The sequence below is a fragment of the Leuciscus leuciscus genome (genome assembly GCF_965113295.1).
Source record: "Leuciscus leuciscus genome assembly, chromosome: 16".
Lineage (NCBI taxonomy): Eukaryota > Metazoa > Chordata > Actinopteri > Cypriniformes > Leuciscidae > Leuciscus > Leuciscus leuciscus.
The window spans coordinates 29,961,679-29,978,603 of NC_138740.1; the positions used below are offsets into that span (position 1 = coordinate 29,961,679).

The following is a 16,925-nucleotide window of genomic DNA, read 5'->3' on the forward strand; positions in this document are numbered from 1 at the left end:
GTTAGTCCATGCATTCATGACCTCGAGACTGGATTACTGTAATGCTTTATTAGCTGGTTGTCCTACATCCTCAATAAACAAGCTACAGTTAGTCCAAAATGCCGCCGCTAGAGTTCTTACGAGATCAAGAAAATATGATCATATAACACCGATTTTATCATCACTGCATTGGTTACCTATAAAGCTCCGTATTAATTATAAGATATTGCTACTGACTTATAAAGCCCTAAACGGCTTAGCTCCAGTCTATTTAACGGATCTTCTATCGCCCTATAATCCATCGCGCTCTTTAAGATCACTAAATTCAAGGCTTTTGGTCATACCTAGGATATCCAGAACCACCAAAGGAGGGAGAGCATTTTCACATTTGGCTCCAAAACTCTGGAATAGTCTTCCTGATACTGTTCGTTGCTCAGACTCGCTCTCCCAGTTTAAAACTAGATTAAAGTCGCATCTCTTCAGCCAGGCATTCATATAATCCTACAGTTCAAACTACAATCTGGCCTCTAGCTCATAAATGCCAGAGGAGAACTGGCCCCCGACTGAGCCTGGGTTCTCCCAAGGTTTTTTTTTCTCCATTAGGTCACCTGATGGAGTTTTAGGACACCATTAGGTCACTTGATGGAGTTTTTCGGTTCCTTGCCACTGTTGCTTTTGGCTTGCTCAGTTGGGGATATTTTGGGGATATTTAATTTAATTTTATCAATCAATAAATTCCTCTTGAAAAAAAAAACTTTGTTGTATTATTTTAATTTAATACTGTGAAGCTGCTTTGATACAATCTGTATTGTGAAAAGCGCTATACAAATAAACTTGACTTGACTTGACTTGACAGACAGACAGACAGACAGATAGATAGATAGATAGATAGATAGATAGATAGATAGATAGATAGATAGATAGATACTATGTTGTCTCCGATTTTGGCTTAAATAATAAATGTTAATGATAAAAGAACAGAATAAAAGAAAAAGTATAACATTATGATGCCTACCTGTTGTAATTGTTTTGCTATAAGCGCAGTTCAAATGGTGCCTATGTCTGGAACAGAGCCTTTGATTCATTGATTGAATGGTTTCAGGTCATCTGATGGAGGGTCTGAGCGATTACCTTGTACTGGAAAAGTAGCCATTTCAGGTGGGGTTACACACAGAGAAAAACGGAACATCTCATCATTATGTAGGCTATATTTATTTACTTTGATTTTTTTTTCTTTGCTTATGCGCAGATATTCGTATTCCTCTCATGTGGAAAGACTCAGAGTATTTCAAAAACAAAGGAGGTGAGTTTGACAAATATATAAGCCCACAAAGTCATTTTTGTCGTTATTTTTTTCCACATATTTTCTGTCTTCCTGTCCTTCTTTTCTCTGTTCAGAGCTGCACCAGTGTGCCGTGTTCTGTCTGCTGCAGGTGGGCTCAGAGATTCACGACACGGATCTCGTGATAGTGGACAGGACGCTCACAGACATCTGTTTCAATGAACCAGTGATATTGTGAGATGCGTTTCCTTTTACTTCCTATTATTTCTCCAAAATGAATGGATCACTTGTTGATTTTTTACTCTTTTTTTCATGTCAAAAATGTCCTTTAAATTGTCAATATCTCATCATGTCATATTTATTAGTGATAATGCTTGATTAATGTAGCTTTTAAATAATTTCTGACCAAAAAAAATCTTAATAGTTAAATAAATAATTGTATATATATATATATATATATATATATAACTGTTTGTAAAAATTTTATTTTAATTTTTTATAAATAATAATGATCTTTCAAGTCAAATATCCTCTCTGAGTCATCATATATTGTGTTGATAGCACTGACGCACCTCCAGGCTTTGACCTGCGGGTGGAGCTCTACAGCTGCTATGTGGAGGAGGAGTTCAGTGTGGGCTTCTCTTCTCGGAGACTGAGCCGGCTGGGAAGTGCCTCCAGTAAGAAGTTCATGGCAACTTTGGAGACGGCAGCTTCCTGTAGTTCCCATGGCAGTAGAACCGTTTCGGGAGGAGGGAGTTCGCCCGGAGGAGAATCACCGGTTCTGTTGCCCGCTCTGTCTGTACGGTGAGGTGGCAGTATATATGCTATCACCTATAGAAATATCTCATATACCATATCTGTGTACACACAGATACATTTCACTGGAAAAACATTACATGTTGAAACAGTCTCACACAAGGGGCTGCATCTGCCAAAACCAGTTTACAAACATAAACAGATGCATCTGTTGTAACTGTCAGTCACAAACAGACACACCTTCACACCTTCAGTCTGTCTGAGACGAGTGCCAAAAATGCAAAGCAGAGAAAAAGAAAGAGATGGATGGAGAAAGATGTTGAAACCAGTTAAACATTTTTAGGGTGAATCTCATAAAGCCTGCCAAGAACATGTCTGGGTCATTTCTCATATTTCAAAACATCTCTGGATTAAAAATTAAATGTTGTGACATCATTTTCATGAGAATAAAGCACCACTTAAAATAATTGATCTCTTTTCATTCTTATTATTTCATCATTTTAATTGTAATTATACATCATTATATTTATATTTATTTTACTGTCTCTTTTTTTTTTACACTACAGAATCATCATTGACCCTAATGAAAATTATATATCTATAATAAAATATCTGGGGCCATTAATAATTTGGGTGGACAGCTGTTTAATTGTCATAGAATTTTTGTATTTTTTTATCTTAATGTACAAAAATATAATTAATTGTTTTGTAAAATATATGCAAAATATATGTTTAAGTGAAAATTATTTTACTTTTTTCATTGAATATATGACCTGGACATGTTTTCTTGAAATGTCTCCTATAAGGTTTCACTTCATTAAAAAAATGCAACAGTGTTTTTGGATTATTTTCAAATGAAGTTTTTCTGATTGTGTTATGTACATCAACTCAAAAAATGTATTATTGTCAGTTCTAAATGTTCTAAATGCAGTTTTATGAGAACTGAATATCAGAACTCAATACCACCTCTTGTCCTCAGGGGCCCTAAATATCACCTCCTGGCCCATACATCTCTGACCCTGTGCCACGTACAGAACTCTTTCCGAACCCATGACCTGACTATATCAGACACGGGTAAGAAACCCCTTGATTTTAATGTTCACAGAACCCATTAAATATGTGTTTTACGTATAATGAGGTCCAAAAGTCTGCGAAATACAATGAAAATCTAGGATCTGTAAAAAAAAGTCAATTAAAATCTAAATAGATCTCTAACGATCCATCCATCCATCTGTTGTTTTTGATCTGTTCTCGCTTTGTTTTCTGTTTTCATCTGTATTTCAGAGGACTCTTCGTTCTGGTTGCCTCTCTATGGTAATGTGTGCTGTCAGCTCGTGGCTCAGCCTCTCTGTATGACTCAAGATGTCATGTGTGGAAAACTCAGAATTCGGGTATGTAAAAAAAGAATTTATTATTGTAATTAAAAATAATTGAGCATTATTTTCCAATTCCCTATTCATTCGGCTTTCATTTATTTTTGTACCCTAGTCAGAGACCGATCCTGAGGACTGGAGAGACGTCTACGGGGTCCTGAATGGATCTGATTTGAAGTGTTACCAGCAGCAAGATGATACCGACTCTTTAGAGACACCAGTGTTTACTATTCCTATTAATAAGGTGAGGATTATCAATGCATCAGTTGTAGTGGCATCTTTTAGTCAACAGAGGGGATTTAGGTCAAAGCAGTTATGTTATGTGAGTTATTCCAGGAAAAGGCTGTGAAACGTGCTGCACGTGCCTTTCAATCCAGAATTACAGCATACATGCTTTTGAAAGTTGTTTACTACATGGCACTGCTTATGAAATGCAGAATTTGTTGTTTACACCTGGTCTTGAAACTAAGTGTGTGCATTCTTGCATTAGGAAACTCGTGTGCGTGCCACAGAGAGAGATCCGGTTCTACATACTCAGAGTATCACCATAACCAACCAGTGTGGGGAAAAGACCACTTACACAATTGTCACACGCACACCTGAAGACACACATAGCTGGATGGAAGCCTTCTGGCAGCATTTTTATGACATGAGTAAGTACCAGAATAGTCCTTAATAAGCTTCCTAGAATAGTAATAAAGCAAGAAAGATATTAAAGCGAAGATAAGTTCTGCAAAATGACAAAAAAATTTAATATCTATCTATCTATCTATCTATCAAAAAAACATATGAATTTATATATATATATATATATATAAATATATATTAAAAAAATTGTAAACATTTGCTGACATGCAACCGCTGGTATGTCCATAAGGAAATAATGAAAAGAAAATCAAAGCTCTACTCCTCATCACTATCCAGATTTCCTTATTGTAGGGGAAACAACACTCTCTCTGATACACAGTGTTTGCTTCAGGCACAGATAATCTCACTCTTAAAGGGGTCATCGGATGCAAAATTCACTTTTATATGGTGTTTGCATATAAATGTGTCTTTGCAGTGTGTGGACACAACCACCATACAATGAAAAAAATCCATTCACTCCTTTTTTATGATGCATATTGCTCATGCTCCGCCCACGACTGCTGACAGACTGTCCTGTATTTGCATATTTCCACCCTCAGCCATTTGTATACTGTGCACCGTGGCAGCACTTTACGAGTCTTGTTTCGACAAGCCCTACGGAAGCGAGGGGTGGGGTGAGCAGTTGCTCATTTTCATTTAAAGGAACACGCTGACTTTTTGGGACTTTAGCTTATTCATCGTATCCCCTAGAGTTAGATAAGTCCATACATACCCTTTTCATCTCAGTGCGTGCCTTAACTCTGTCTGACCACCGTTACACAACCTTTGAGGAATTTTAACCAAAGTATGTTACACACTTTACATGAAGACCCTAAAGAATCATACCAACTTGTGGAAAATGGGCATCCGATGACCCCTTTAAAGATGGAGGTACACTCTAAAACAGAGGTGGGATCACAGGCCTGTTCTCTTCCGTTCCCAAAATGAGACCAGTTTATGAACTGCAGCCTTCATATGTTGAAATGTGAGTGAAAGACATATGCCCATTAGTACTTTTTATTGTATACTCTTTATATATAGTCTTATGTAATTGAATAATGCTAAATTATTTTCTGTATTTATGGGAAGTTCACTCAAAAGTTCAATTTGCAAGGCTCGATTATAAAGTTTACCTTCGTAGTAAGGCAATTTTATTTTAATTGTTTTAAGTTTAGCGATTAATTTAGAAATTGATTTATTTTGGTGGAGGAGCCACAGTGTTTTACCAGAGAAACACAAATGAGAGGCTCACTTATTGACTGTATAAAATTAGTGAAAGTTTAAAAGGTATTGCACATGCAAGAATTTGTACACGTGACCTTGAACTTTGAAAGGAATCCAGTCCTGTTTTCTTAGAGTCTGATTGAGCAGTGCTCTGGGGACATCATGTTTTTGAGACCAGTTAGGCCTGACTTTTCTATTGTGAAATCTGCATTTATTTCTCGGAAGGTGAAGACTAGAAAGACTAGACTTATTTTCACATAACCGCTTTTTTAAGTTCCTTAGCGAAATAAGCAAAAAGCTAAAGTGAGCAAAGAGTGCCTTTGAACACAATACACCTTTATTGTTATACAGTTGAGGTCAGACTTAATGGCACCCCTGGTAAATATGATAAAAAATGGCTGTAACAAATTAATCTGCATTGTTTATCATTTTGATCTTTCATTAAAATGACTCTCTGTGGTCATTAAAAATTCCATGGCATTTCTCGTAAAGAGTAGGGGTGTAACCCCGGTGTCCTGGCCACATTCCACCCATTGGCCCTTACCAATCATGGCCTCCTAATCCCCTTTCATTGAATTGGCTCTATCACTCTCTCTCCTCTCTCCACCTATAGCTGGTGTGTGGTGAGCGCACTGGCGCCCAAGTGGATGCTGCACACTGGTGGTGGTTGAGGAGACATCCCCTGATATGATTGTAAAGCGCTTTGGGTGTACAGTAGTACATATGAAAACGCTATATAAATGCCTCATTCCATTCTATTCTATTCTAAAATATTATGCAAAATCTAACCTTTCATTGAAGTAAAAGAATTGAAAGTGTGGGGAAAATCACATTATGAAATAAATGTTTTTCTCCAAAACACGTTGGCCACAATTATTGTCACCCCTAGAATTTTTTACGAGTAAAATATCTCTGAAGTACTGTATATTCCCATTAATATTTACCTTTTTTTTAGCACACCAGGGTGACTAGGAACATGAAATTGTCTGGCTATGACTTCTTGTTTCACACGAGTTTAAATATGAGGAAACACAAAGGCCAAATTCCCTTAATCATCCATCCATCACAATGAGTAAAACCAAAGAAGATTGTTCTGACGTGCATCAAAAGATTGTTGAGCGTCACAAAATAGAAAGTGTCTGTAAGAAAATAGCTAAAGAATTGAAAATCCCCATTTTGACCATCAGTGCAATAATAAAGAAGGTCTTGGGTCTTGGGGTCAGAAGCCTACCAAAAAATTAAAAAAATAAAATCAAACAACCCCTACATCCCCACATGTTGTTTGGGAGGGTTTCAAGAACAATCCTTCTCGCTCATCCAAAAACAAACTCCAACAAATTCAGTTGTCAGACACGATTGGACCTTCAAACGGCACAGGGTTCTGTGGTCAGATGAAACAAAAAAAATTGCTTTTTTGCAGCAAACTCGCTACATGGGTTTGGTGCACACAAGGATAAAAAGTACCCCATGTATACAATTTAATATACCGTTGGATCTTTAATGTTGTGGGCATATTTTTCCACTTGAGGTCCTGGACATCTTGTTCAGATACATGGCATCGTGGATTCTATCAAATATCAACAGATATAACATCGAAACCTGACGGCTTCTGCTAGAAATCTTATAATGGGCCGTGGCTGGATCTTCCATCAGGACAATGATCCAAAACAAACTCAAAATCAACACAAAAATGTGTCAATGAGCACAGAATGAAGCGTCTGCCATGACCGTCCCAGTTCCCTGACCTGAACCATATAGAAAATGAGTGGGCTGAACTGAAGAGGAGAAGCACCAACATGGATCTGGGAATCTGAAGGATCTGGAGAGATTCTGTATGGAGGAATGGTCTCTGATCTCTTGTCAGGTGTTCTCCAAACTCATCAGACATTATAGGAGAAAACTCAGAGCTGTTATCTTGGCAAAAGGAGATTGCAAAAAGTATTTAATAAAAGGGTGCCCATATTTGTGGCCAATGTGTTTTGGAGAAAAACCTTTATTTCATAATGTGATTTCCCCTGCACTTTCAATTTTACTTCAATGAAAGATTAGATTTTTGCAAAGTTGTTTAATGAAAGATCAAAAGGAGAAACAATGCAGATTTATTTTTTACAGTCATTTTTGATCATATTTACCAGGGGTGCCATTAATTCTGACCACAACTGTACAGTGACTGAGACAGTTAGATATGGTTTTAGTTTATAACAGTTTGGCCTGAGAAAATTATAATGGAATAAAAAGGTAGAACAGGGAGGTTTTGATGATCTTTTTTTAGGGGTGATAAACAAGTTATAATTGCATAAATGTAAACGTGTAATTGCACGTGTTTGCATTCTTACTGTATTTGCATGCGCATGGCCACTTTTTTGGGAATGAGGAACTGATGCACTTGAAGGACAAGTGTTATCATCACTGACATAAAAAAACCTACCAAACTGGATTTTTCCCTAATCGTTCTTCATGGGTGATGAAATGATGGAGGAGAACGAGAGCATGAAAAAGTACAACAAACCGTAAATAAGTAGGGTCAACGAGTTTTGTCGCTGAACTTAGTTAAACTGAGGAAACGAAATTGAAATTCGGCTTATTATATGACTTTTGTTGTTGACGTAATATTTTTAAGAATCTTCAGTCTTATCCATAGAACTAGTTCAGGATTTTTGGAGCTGTGATTACTGAAACAGCCGCGGTTACTTTGAACTGTCATTGTATGAGAAAAAGCATCCTCTAAATTAGTTATTTTGTGTTTCACAGAAAAATACCAGTACACTTGAGGTATCATGAGATAAATAATATCAAAATGTATTTTTGGGGGGGCCACGTGATGCAGGCGGTGAGGATAGACATGCTTTAGTGAGCTCCTCTGATTAGCTATATTATTCGTCAAAAATCCTTCATTAATCTCCCTAACTGGAAGAATTTTGAGCCTATTAAGTATCTGGAAATTCATTATTGTTTATGACAGAACACAAATTACGCCGAAAAGGAAGTAAAACACGACGATTAGCTACACTCCCGAAGCTAACAACCTCGAAACGCTAACCAGTATGGCCGAAGATGTGGAAGGTGAAGTATTGTTACAGACTCTGTGGAAGGAGATCAAAGCCAGCAAAAGAGGACATTAGCCAAAAAAATTACAGGATGACCATTGACATTCAGTCCAAATTGACCCGTATCGAAACCTCTATGACAACATTATCTGAACAGATGGTCGAGGTGGAAGCTAGAGTAAGCGCCACAGAGGATGACTTGAGAGACACTCGTTTCGAAAGTCAGTTGGTTGAAGAAGGAATAGAATAGAATAGAATAGAATAGAATAGAATAGAATAGAATAGAATAGAATAGAATAGAATCAGGCATTTATATAGCGCTTTCATATGTACTACTGTACACCCAAAGCGCTTTACAATCATATCAGGGGATCTCTCCTCAACCACCACCAGTGTGCAGCATCCACTTGGATGATGCGACGGCAGCCACAGTACAACGGCGCCAGTGCGCACACCACACACCAGATATAGGTGGAGAGAGGAGAGAGAGTGATAGAGCCAATTCAATGTAAGGGGATTATTAGGAGGCCATGATTGGTAAGGGCCAATGGGTGGAATGTGGCCAGGACACCGGGGTTACACCCCTACTCTTTACGAGAAATGCCATGGGATTTTTAATGACCACAGAGAGTCAGGACCTCGGTTTTACGTCTCATCCGAAGGACGGTGCTCTTTGACAGTATAGTGAGGAGGTCTCCTACCTTAAAGAAGCAGGGGATCTAACATTCGTATTGTTAACTTACCGGAAAAATCAGAGGGATGCAATATGGTTTAGTTTCTGGAACACATTATCCCAGAGATCCTCGGCGCCCAGAGATCTCCTCCGACAATTGAGAGGGCGCACAGAACGGGAAATATTTTTTATAATTATTGTCACCTCTAGAATTTTTTATGACTTAAATATCTCTGAAGTATATTCCCATTATTACCTTTTTTTTTAGCACACCAGGGTGACTAGGAACATGAAATTGTCTGGCTATTTTTAGTTTAAACATGAGGAAACACAAAGGCCAAATTCCCTTAATCATCCATCATCACAATGAGTAAAACCAAAGAATATAGTTCTGACATGCATCAAAAGATTGTTGAGCATCACAAAATAGAAAGTGGTTGTAAGAAAATAGCTAAAGAATTGAAAATCCCCATTTTGACCATCAGGGCAAAGAGGACATTAGCAAAAAAGTTTCTGGATAACCCTATTATACCTCTTGGTATTGCTGATAGTACCCTAAAAGCATGGGCAAGTAAAGATATAAAGACACTGGAAGACTTGTATGCCAATGACTCTTTAATGAGCTTTGAATTGCTATCCCAGAAAAAAAAAATCCCAAAACATGATTTCTTCAAATATTTCCAAGTCAGACATTGGGTCAAAATTCCTAAAATTCCAACAATGTCGCCATTTGAAAATGTTATGTTTAACAAGATTGTGTCCTCCCCTAAAGGTATTGCTTCTATAGGATACAGCACATTAACAAAATAATTTTAAGCCATTTGACAACGTAATCTTGAAGCAGAGGTGGGAAGGAGATCTTGACTGTACATATGATCTCACTCATCATCAACTCATCCCTCCATACTGACATTTTCCCTACTGCATTCAAGCAGGCTCTGGTAACTCCACTTCTTAAAAAAACAACATTAAACACATCACTTGTAGAGAATTACCGACCTGTCTCTCTCCTACCATTCATTGCGAAAACACTTGAACGAGTTGCTTTCAACCAAGTAACATCCTTCTTGTCTTCTTGTACAACCAGCTGGATGTCAACCAATCCGGCTTCAAGAAGGCATTCAACTGAGACTGCATTACTGTCGGTCACAGAAGCCCTACGGATCGCAAAAGCTGCTTCCAAATCTTAAGTTCTCATTCTCCTGGATCTGTCTGCTGCCTTCGACACTGTGAATCATCAGATCCTTATGTCCACCCTCTCATCACTGGGCATCACAGGAACTTCGCTCCACTGGTTTGAATCCTATCTCACAGGTAGCAGCGAGGTATCCAGAACACATCAACTGACCACAGGGGTTCCTCAGGGTTCAGTTCTTGGACCCCTCCTCTTCTCCATCTACACAACATCACTGGGACACATCATACAGGCACATGGTTTCTCTTACCATTGCTATGCTGATGACACACAGCCCCTCCTCTCATTTCAACCAGATGATCCCACAGTAGCTCCACAGATCTCAAGCTGTCTGGTGGACATTTCCCCATGGATGAAGGAACATCACCTGCAGCTCAACCTGGCAAAGACTGAGCTTCTCTGCCTCCCTGCCAATCCGTCTCTACAGCACAACTTCACTATCCAGCTAGATTCAGCATCAATCACCCCATCAAGGTCGGTCAGAAATCTTGGAGTAATATTGGATGACCAGCTGACCTTCACAGACCACATTTCAAAGACAGCTCGATCATGCAGGTTTGCACTGCACAACATCAGGAAGATCAGACCTTACCTAACTGAGCATGCAACACAACTTCTCGTCCAGGCCTTGGTCATATCTAGGCTTGATTACTGCATGCTCTTCTGGCTGGACTTCCATCATGTGCAACTAAACCTCTACAAATGATTCAGAATTCTGCAGCTCGTCTTGTCTTCAATGAGCCAAAAAAGGGCCCACGTCACTCCTCTGTTCATCTCTCTGCACTGGCTACCACTCGCTGCTCGCATCAAGTTCAAGGCATTGACGCTTGCTTACAGATCTTTCTCAGGCTCAGCTCCCTCCTACTTTCACTCGCTCCTATGAGTCTACATCCCTACCAGAAGCCTACGATCAGTCAGTGAGCGACGTCTCGTGGTACCATCACAGAGAGCCACAAAATCACTTTCCAGAACATTCTCATTCACGGTTCCATGGTGGTGGAATGCTCTCCCCACCCTCATCCGGAATGCAGAATCCCTGGCAACATTCAAAAGACAACTGAAATCTCATCTCTTCCGTGAGCACTTAACCTCATAAAAACAACAACATTTCTTTCCCTTTCCTTTAATCCTCCCTTGTCGGGCTTATGCTACTCTGAACAATGCCTGAACTTCGTATTTTGAGCACTTCTTGCATTGTTTTTGCCTCTTCACGATGACTCGCTTAATTTAGTCCTAAATTGTAAGTCGCTTTGGACAAAAGCATCTGCTAAATGACTAAATGTAAATGTAAATGATCTGGTGGAGTGGGAGTGTGTTATGGAAAGAATGCAGACTATTTTAATATCTACCAAACATAGACAAATCAAATTGACTATTCTGCATCGAACATATTATACTCCTCAGAAACTTCACATGTTAAGTACTGATATATCTGCAAAATGTCAAAGGTGTAAAACGTCTGAAGGCGATTTACTCAATATGCTTTGGAATTGTCCTGTTTTGAATGACTTTTGGGAATATATAATTGGTATATCGTCAAAGATTATAGGTATCCCAATAAGTAATGATCCTAGAATTTGGATATTAGGGGAAACTGATTTATTAGGCTCCTCTCATCATAAAAAGTATTTCACACTGTTGGCAGGAACTGCGGGAATAAAAATATATATTAGTGAACTGGAAATCGACTCATTCTCCATCAAGAAAACAGTGGATCAATGAACTCATTTCATATTGCAACCCTGAGAAAATCCTTTTCAATGTTAGGAAAGACTTTTGGAAAAAAATTGGGATCTTTTCTGGAGCATTTACCTTCTCTTATTGCAAATTAATTGCAATGACATTCCTTATTTTAGATTTTATATTAAGGATTAGTACAGCTATAAGTGAGGTCTGAATTGCGTGTTGTTGTTTTTCTTGGGTTTTGGTTTTTTTTGGGGGGGGTAATGTTATGGATATAGGTTTTGTTTCATGTATCATAAAAAATAAATAAAAAAAAACGATAAAAAACTATCCCTTCAATAATTTGTTTGAATGGATTTGTTCTAGTTTTTTTTAGCAGACGTTTGTTATGCCAGCTTGATGCAATGCTTGTTACAAAATGTCTAGGTTTTTAGAGTATGACTTGTCCTGTCAATATGCCGTTTAAATCTTTTGTCTGTTGTTAAGCCTCAGAAGAAGGTGAAGATATTTTCCCTTTGTCAAAGTAGTGTGAGGGTTTTAAACTTGACAAGGAATGTTACTGAATGTTGTACATTTTTATTTCCCAGTGGCTACTAAAATCAGGTGTCACTCAACTACTGGTATGTGGACAAATTTTGACAATCACCTGAATTCTTTTTTACATATTATCTTCAAAATATTTCTGCAATGCCTGATATATAGGCTGCATTGTTGCTGTAGGTGACATCAACCTGACAGAATGTTCCAACTCATAGTTTCATTTGGGGGTGTTTACTTTGCCTTTTTATGTGTTGCTATCGCTTTGCTGTTTTCCCCAACAGTTTCGGTCAGTTGCAACACTTTATTTTGATGGTCCACATTAGACTATAAGTAATTTTGCAACTACATGCCAACTAACTGTCATTAGAGTAGTCAGGGCTTGACATTTACACCGCCAACCGGCCAAATGCGGGTGGATTTCAGCAGTGGCGTATAACGCAGTCACTGAATTATGATATATTTTTTTTTCAATTGTAGTCTTTTAAAAAGGCATCTGAAATAATAAATTAAGAGCAATGTTGTCAAAAATATCGATTTTGATACACATCGATATTGAAGTATCTGCTTCCAATACAAATTTTTCGCAGAATAGATACACGATACCAGCTGTACTTTCTCGCTCTCTCATATCTCTGAGAGTGAATTGCCACACAAACCCGCCTCCCCTCACTCACTTGTTTCGTTTGCTCCGGAGGAATATTTTTGGTGTTACAGGGTTTGAATTTCAGCGTGGGATTGTGCATATTGCACATCATTTTACACATTCCCAAATGAGTAAAGTGCGTGCACGTAAACCCGCCTCTCAGTACTGAGTTCTTTTTCGCTGCAAATAATGTCATTTTGCAAAATAATGTCAAAATGCCGGTCTTGGTGAGTATTCACGTAAACACAGTCATGTTTTAAGTGAACGTAAACAGTTGAGAAAGAAAATGCATGTGTATAATGCATCTGTGCGTGAGGTCTTAAGGTCCAAATTATGAGATCATATTAAAATATATCTATATGGCAGTTTTTCCATGGTATCAATGTCAAAATTGTGGCCAGTGAGTGGCTAGTATCTTTGGAAAACTACTAATCACAGTGGCTGGTGAGCAAAAACTTAATTTCAAGCAGATAGTCGAGCTAGTAGATTGTCTGCTTAATATCTGCTAACACTTTATTTTGATGCTCCTCCAACAGACATTCTACTGACAACTTTGCAACTACATGTAAACTTATTCTACTAACCCAAACCCTAACCTAAAAGTCTACTACAGTCTACTAATACTCTGATGAGTTAGTTGACGTGTAGTTGCAAAGTAACTTATAATTAGTAGAATGTCTAAAGTGGACAATCGAAATAAAGTGTAACCAAAAAGTCTGGTCACTTTTTACCTCATGATCATAGAATGAAAATTAGTAATTGCCTTATAACTCTGCTTGTTGATTAAAACATTGTAACAGTAATGATGCTAACACAGAAGTAATATAAGTGGCCCATTAAGAGTCTTGCGGATGCATTTTGGACCAACTGGAGATGGGCCAAGGAAGTGGCGTTCATTCCACAGTTCAGTGAGTTGCAGTAGTCTAAGCTTGATGATATAAAAATATGAATTACTCTTTCAAAGTCTTAAAAGAGAGAAAAGGCTCTAGTTTAGAAAGAAAGAATGAATGATTCCATTAAATAATTGTGATGGACAATATTTGAAAAGAATGGGCAAGCATAATCGATTGCTATGAAATGTATTAATTATTCGTTGGCTGTCAATATGTAAATTTGATTCAGGAACTGCATTCATAAGAGATCTTCCCCAAAACTATCTTATACCAAAACCTAGGCAAGACAAAGAACAATGGCATACTTGTTCAGCACTGCTTTGCCTACATTCCTGAACACATAGGCCACTTGAAATACAAGACTGCAATACAAACAACAAGTGATCAAGAATTTGGAGTGTTACTTCTATATAATAAAATAGATTCAGTTTTATATGAATTATAATATTTTGTTGTCAATCAATTAGATAATTTCATAGCAATCCATTTTGCAATTAAGTGTGTCTATTCTTTTCAAATATTGTCCATCACAATTGATTATTTAATGGGGTTAAAGGGGGGGGGGGGGCGCAATGGATAAGACACATGCCTTTGGTGTGAGAGACCCGGGTTCGAATCCACTGTGAGACACCAATGTGTCCCTGAGCAAGACACTTAACCCCTAGTTGCTCCAGAGGCGTGCGACCTCTGACATAATTAGCAATTGTAAGTCGCTTTGGATAAAAGCGTCAGCTAAATGAATAAATGTAAATGTAAATGTAATGGGGTTATTCATATAAAAGTCATATTTTAAGATTGTCGCTGTTGTATCAGAAGAAATCAAATGCATTTTAAGATTCACTTTTGAACTTTCCTTTTGATTCCGAATACCATTTCGCCCACAGTGATTTCAGTAATGCCGCATTTGGAAAGATACAAACTATTGCCAGTTAGCCAACCTTGCACCAAGTTATATTCTTGAACAAAAGAGAAACACAGATAGATGTGGGTGGATGTGTTAAAATGGGTGATCAAAGGAGATAATTCATCATCAGGTGGCAAAACAGGTTTTAATAGAACACTACTGGAATAACACAATTTTACAAGGAAGTTTTAATGTCAAGCATTACAAGGAAATAGTTCCCCCCCCCTATTAAAGAATTAATCATAAGTGAAATGTAATATTATGGCAAAACACTTGCAGATATGTCTGTTTTTACAGTACATGCATCATTGAAATCTCTGACACAAAGTTCTGTTTTCTAAATGCATTAACGTCATGCTTGATTAACAGTGCTTGCTTACTCAACACACTTTGTAACATGATAATGAAACAGTTTTTAATAAGATGCAGATTTTGTTGTCCAAAACACAGTACGATAGTCTTGTTTAATTTCAGTAAAAAAAACTGCCTGCTGGGATTACTATAGAAGTTTCTTTCCGCCACGGAATAAGAAAGGTAATTGTAACTTTTTGGGCCCTATTTTAACGATCTGAAAGGCAATTATCAAACGCGAAACGCAAGTAACTTTGTGGGCGGATCCCGACGCAAATCTAAAAGGGGTTGGTCTGAAGTAGCTACATTACTCATAGGTGTGGTTTGGGCGTAATGTGAAATAAACCAATCAGAGCGTCATCTCACATTCCCTTTAAGAGCAGGCGCGCTTGTTCCATGGCGGATTGCTATTATAACGGCGAATTTGCCAAGCGCACGCCAGGAGCAGTTCACAGCAGAGGAGACCGACGTTCTCGTCAGGGACGTAAAAGACATTGTATGCGGATGGGAGAAACCCACCCAAATAAGCTTAGGTTAAACAGGCGTATAATAATTTTGGTAAATGTGTAAGCTAGATTTATGCCTATTTTTTCACATCTTCATGGACACCACAATGATTTCCTTCATGTGGAATATTTTTCCTTGTAATTAAGTATGGTTTGCAAAAATGTCAACTGCTGCGTCTGTGTAGATGAGAGAAGCAAAGTGTATGCGCGTTGTGCACACGCTACATTATGACCAAGCATGCGCCCTTAAAATAGCATCTGAACGCGCCACTGAAAAAGCACCACTGACTTTAGACTAAGTTTTTCCTGGTCTGTGGCGGAATTGTTTTCTGGAACTGCAAAATAGCACCAGGGTCCATTTGCGCCGGAACACGCCTCCTCTTTCCGCTGAACCGCCCCCGGTAGCGCAAGTTTATTCCCTAATTTACCGACGTGCGCCTGTGGAGGGAAAAGTCCGCTGTGCGTCGGGTGCAAAATAGGAATGATACATGCGTCGGTGTACAAAGTCAGTTGCGCTGGGTGCAAGATAGGGCCCTTAAACACATTCTGACTTTTTCCCCCTCGCAATTGCAATTTTATACCTCACAATTCTAGTCATGTATTATGAGATATAAACTTGCGATTGCGAGAAATTTACAAGATTTTTTTCTCACAGTTGCGTGTTTATATATCACAATTCTGACTTTATTTCTCGCAGTTGTGAATTTATAACTCACAATTCTGTGAATTGTTGTCTGAATTGCAAGATATAAACTTGCAATTGCAAGAAATAAAGTCAGAATTGTGAGATAAAGTCGCAATACTTGTTTTTTGTTTGTTTTTTTGTGTGGCGGAAACAAAAATGTATTTTAGTCCTATTTAGCTATTTGTGCTGCTATATTCCATACTTTTAATGTTTTTCACTGTACATTATAAGATGACTCATACAACTATTTAATACATTTTTAAACTAAAAATGTAAAAAAAACAACATTGTGACATTTTTTTGTGAGTACATCGTCAGATTTTCACTGTAGGTTATATGATATTCATAATTCTCCTTCCAAAAACCCAAATTTTTACAGTATTTTAGAGTATAGTATATATTCTATATATACATTATTATTATATATTATATATATTATATATACTGTATATCACTCTATATGGTAAGGTTAAGCAATTCCCTTTTTTACTGTAGAATTATTTTTATATTTTTCATTCTTTTTACATTATTTAAAAAATCACAAACATTTGTACTATTTGTGGT

At 37.8% G+C, this 16,925-nt stretch overlaps 1 protein-coding gene across 1 annotated transcript in view; it reads left to right on the plus strand.

The window, feature by feature from the left end:
* The window catches only part of rtknb (rhotekin b), a 35,846-nt gene that overhangs the window by 4,990 nt on the left and 13,931 nt on the right, over positions 1–16,925 (plus strand). The window contains exons 3-10 of the mRNA XM_082140501.1: positions 1,082–1,137; positions 1,229–1,282; positions 1,378–1,495; positions 1,823–2,065; positions 2,997–3,091; positions 3,302–3,408; positions 3,506–3,634; positions 3,881–4,043. Coding sequence (XP_081996627.1) covers positions 1,082–1,137; positions 1,229–1,282; positions 1,378–1,495; positions 1,823–2,065; positions 2,997–3,091; positions 3,302–3,408; positions 3,506–3,634; positions 3,881–4,043 — 965 coding nt within the window. The remainder of the gene's footprint in view (positions 1–1,081; positions 1,138–1,228; positions 1,283–1,377; positions 1,496–1,822; positions 2,066–2,996; positions 3,092–3,301; positions 3,409–3,505; positions 3,635–3,880; positions 4,044–16,925) is intronic.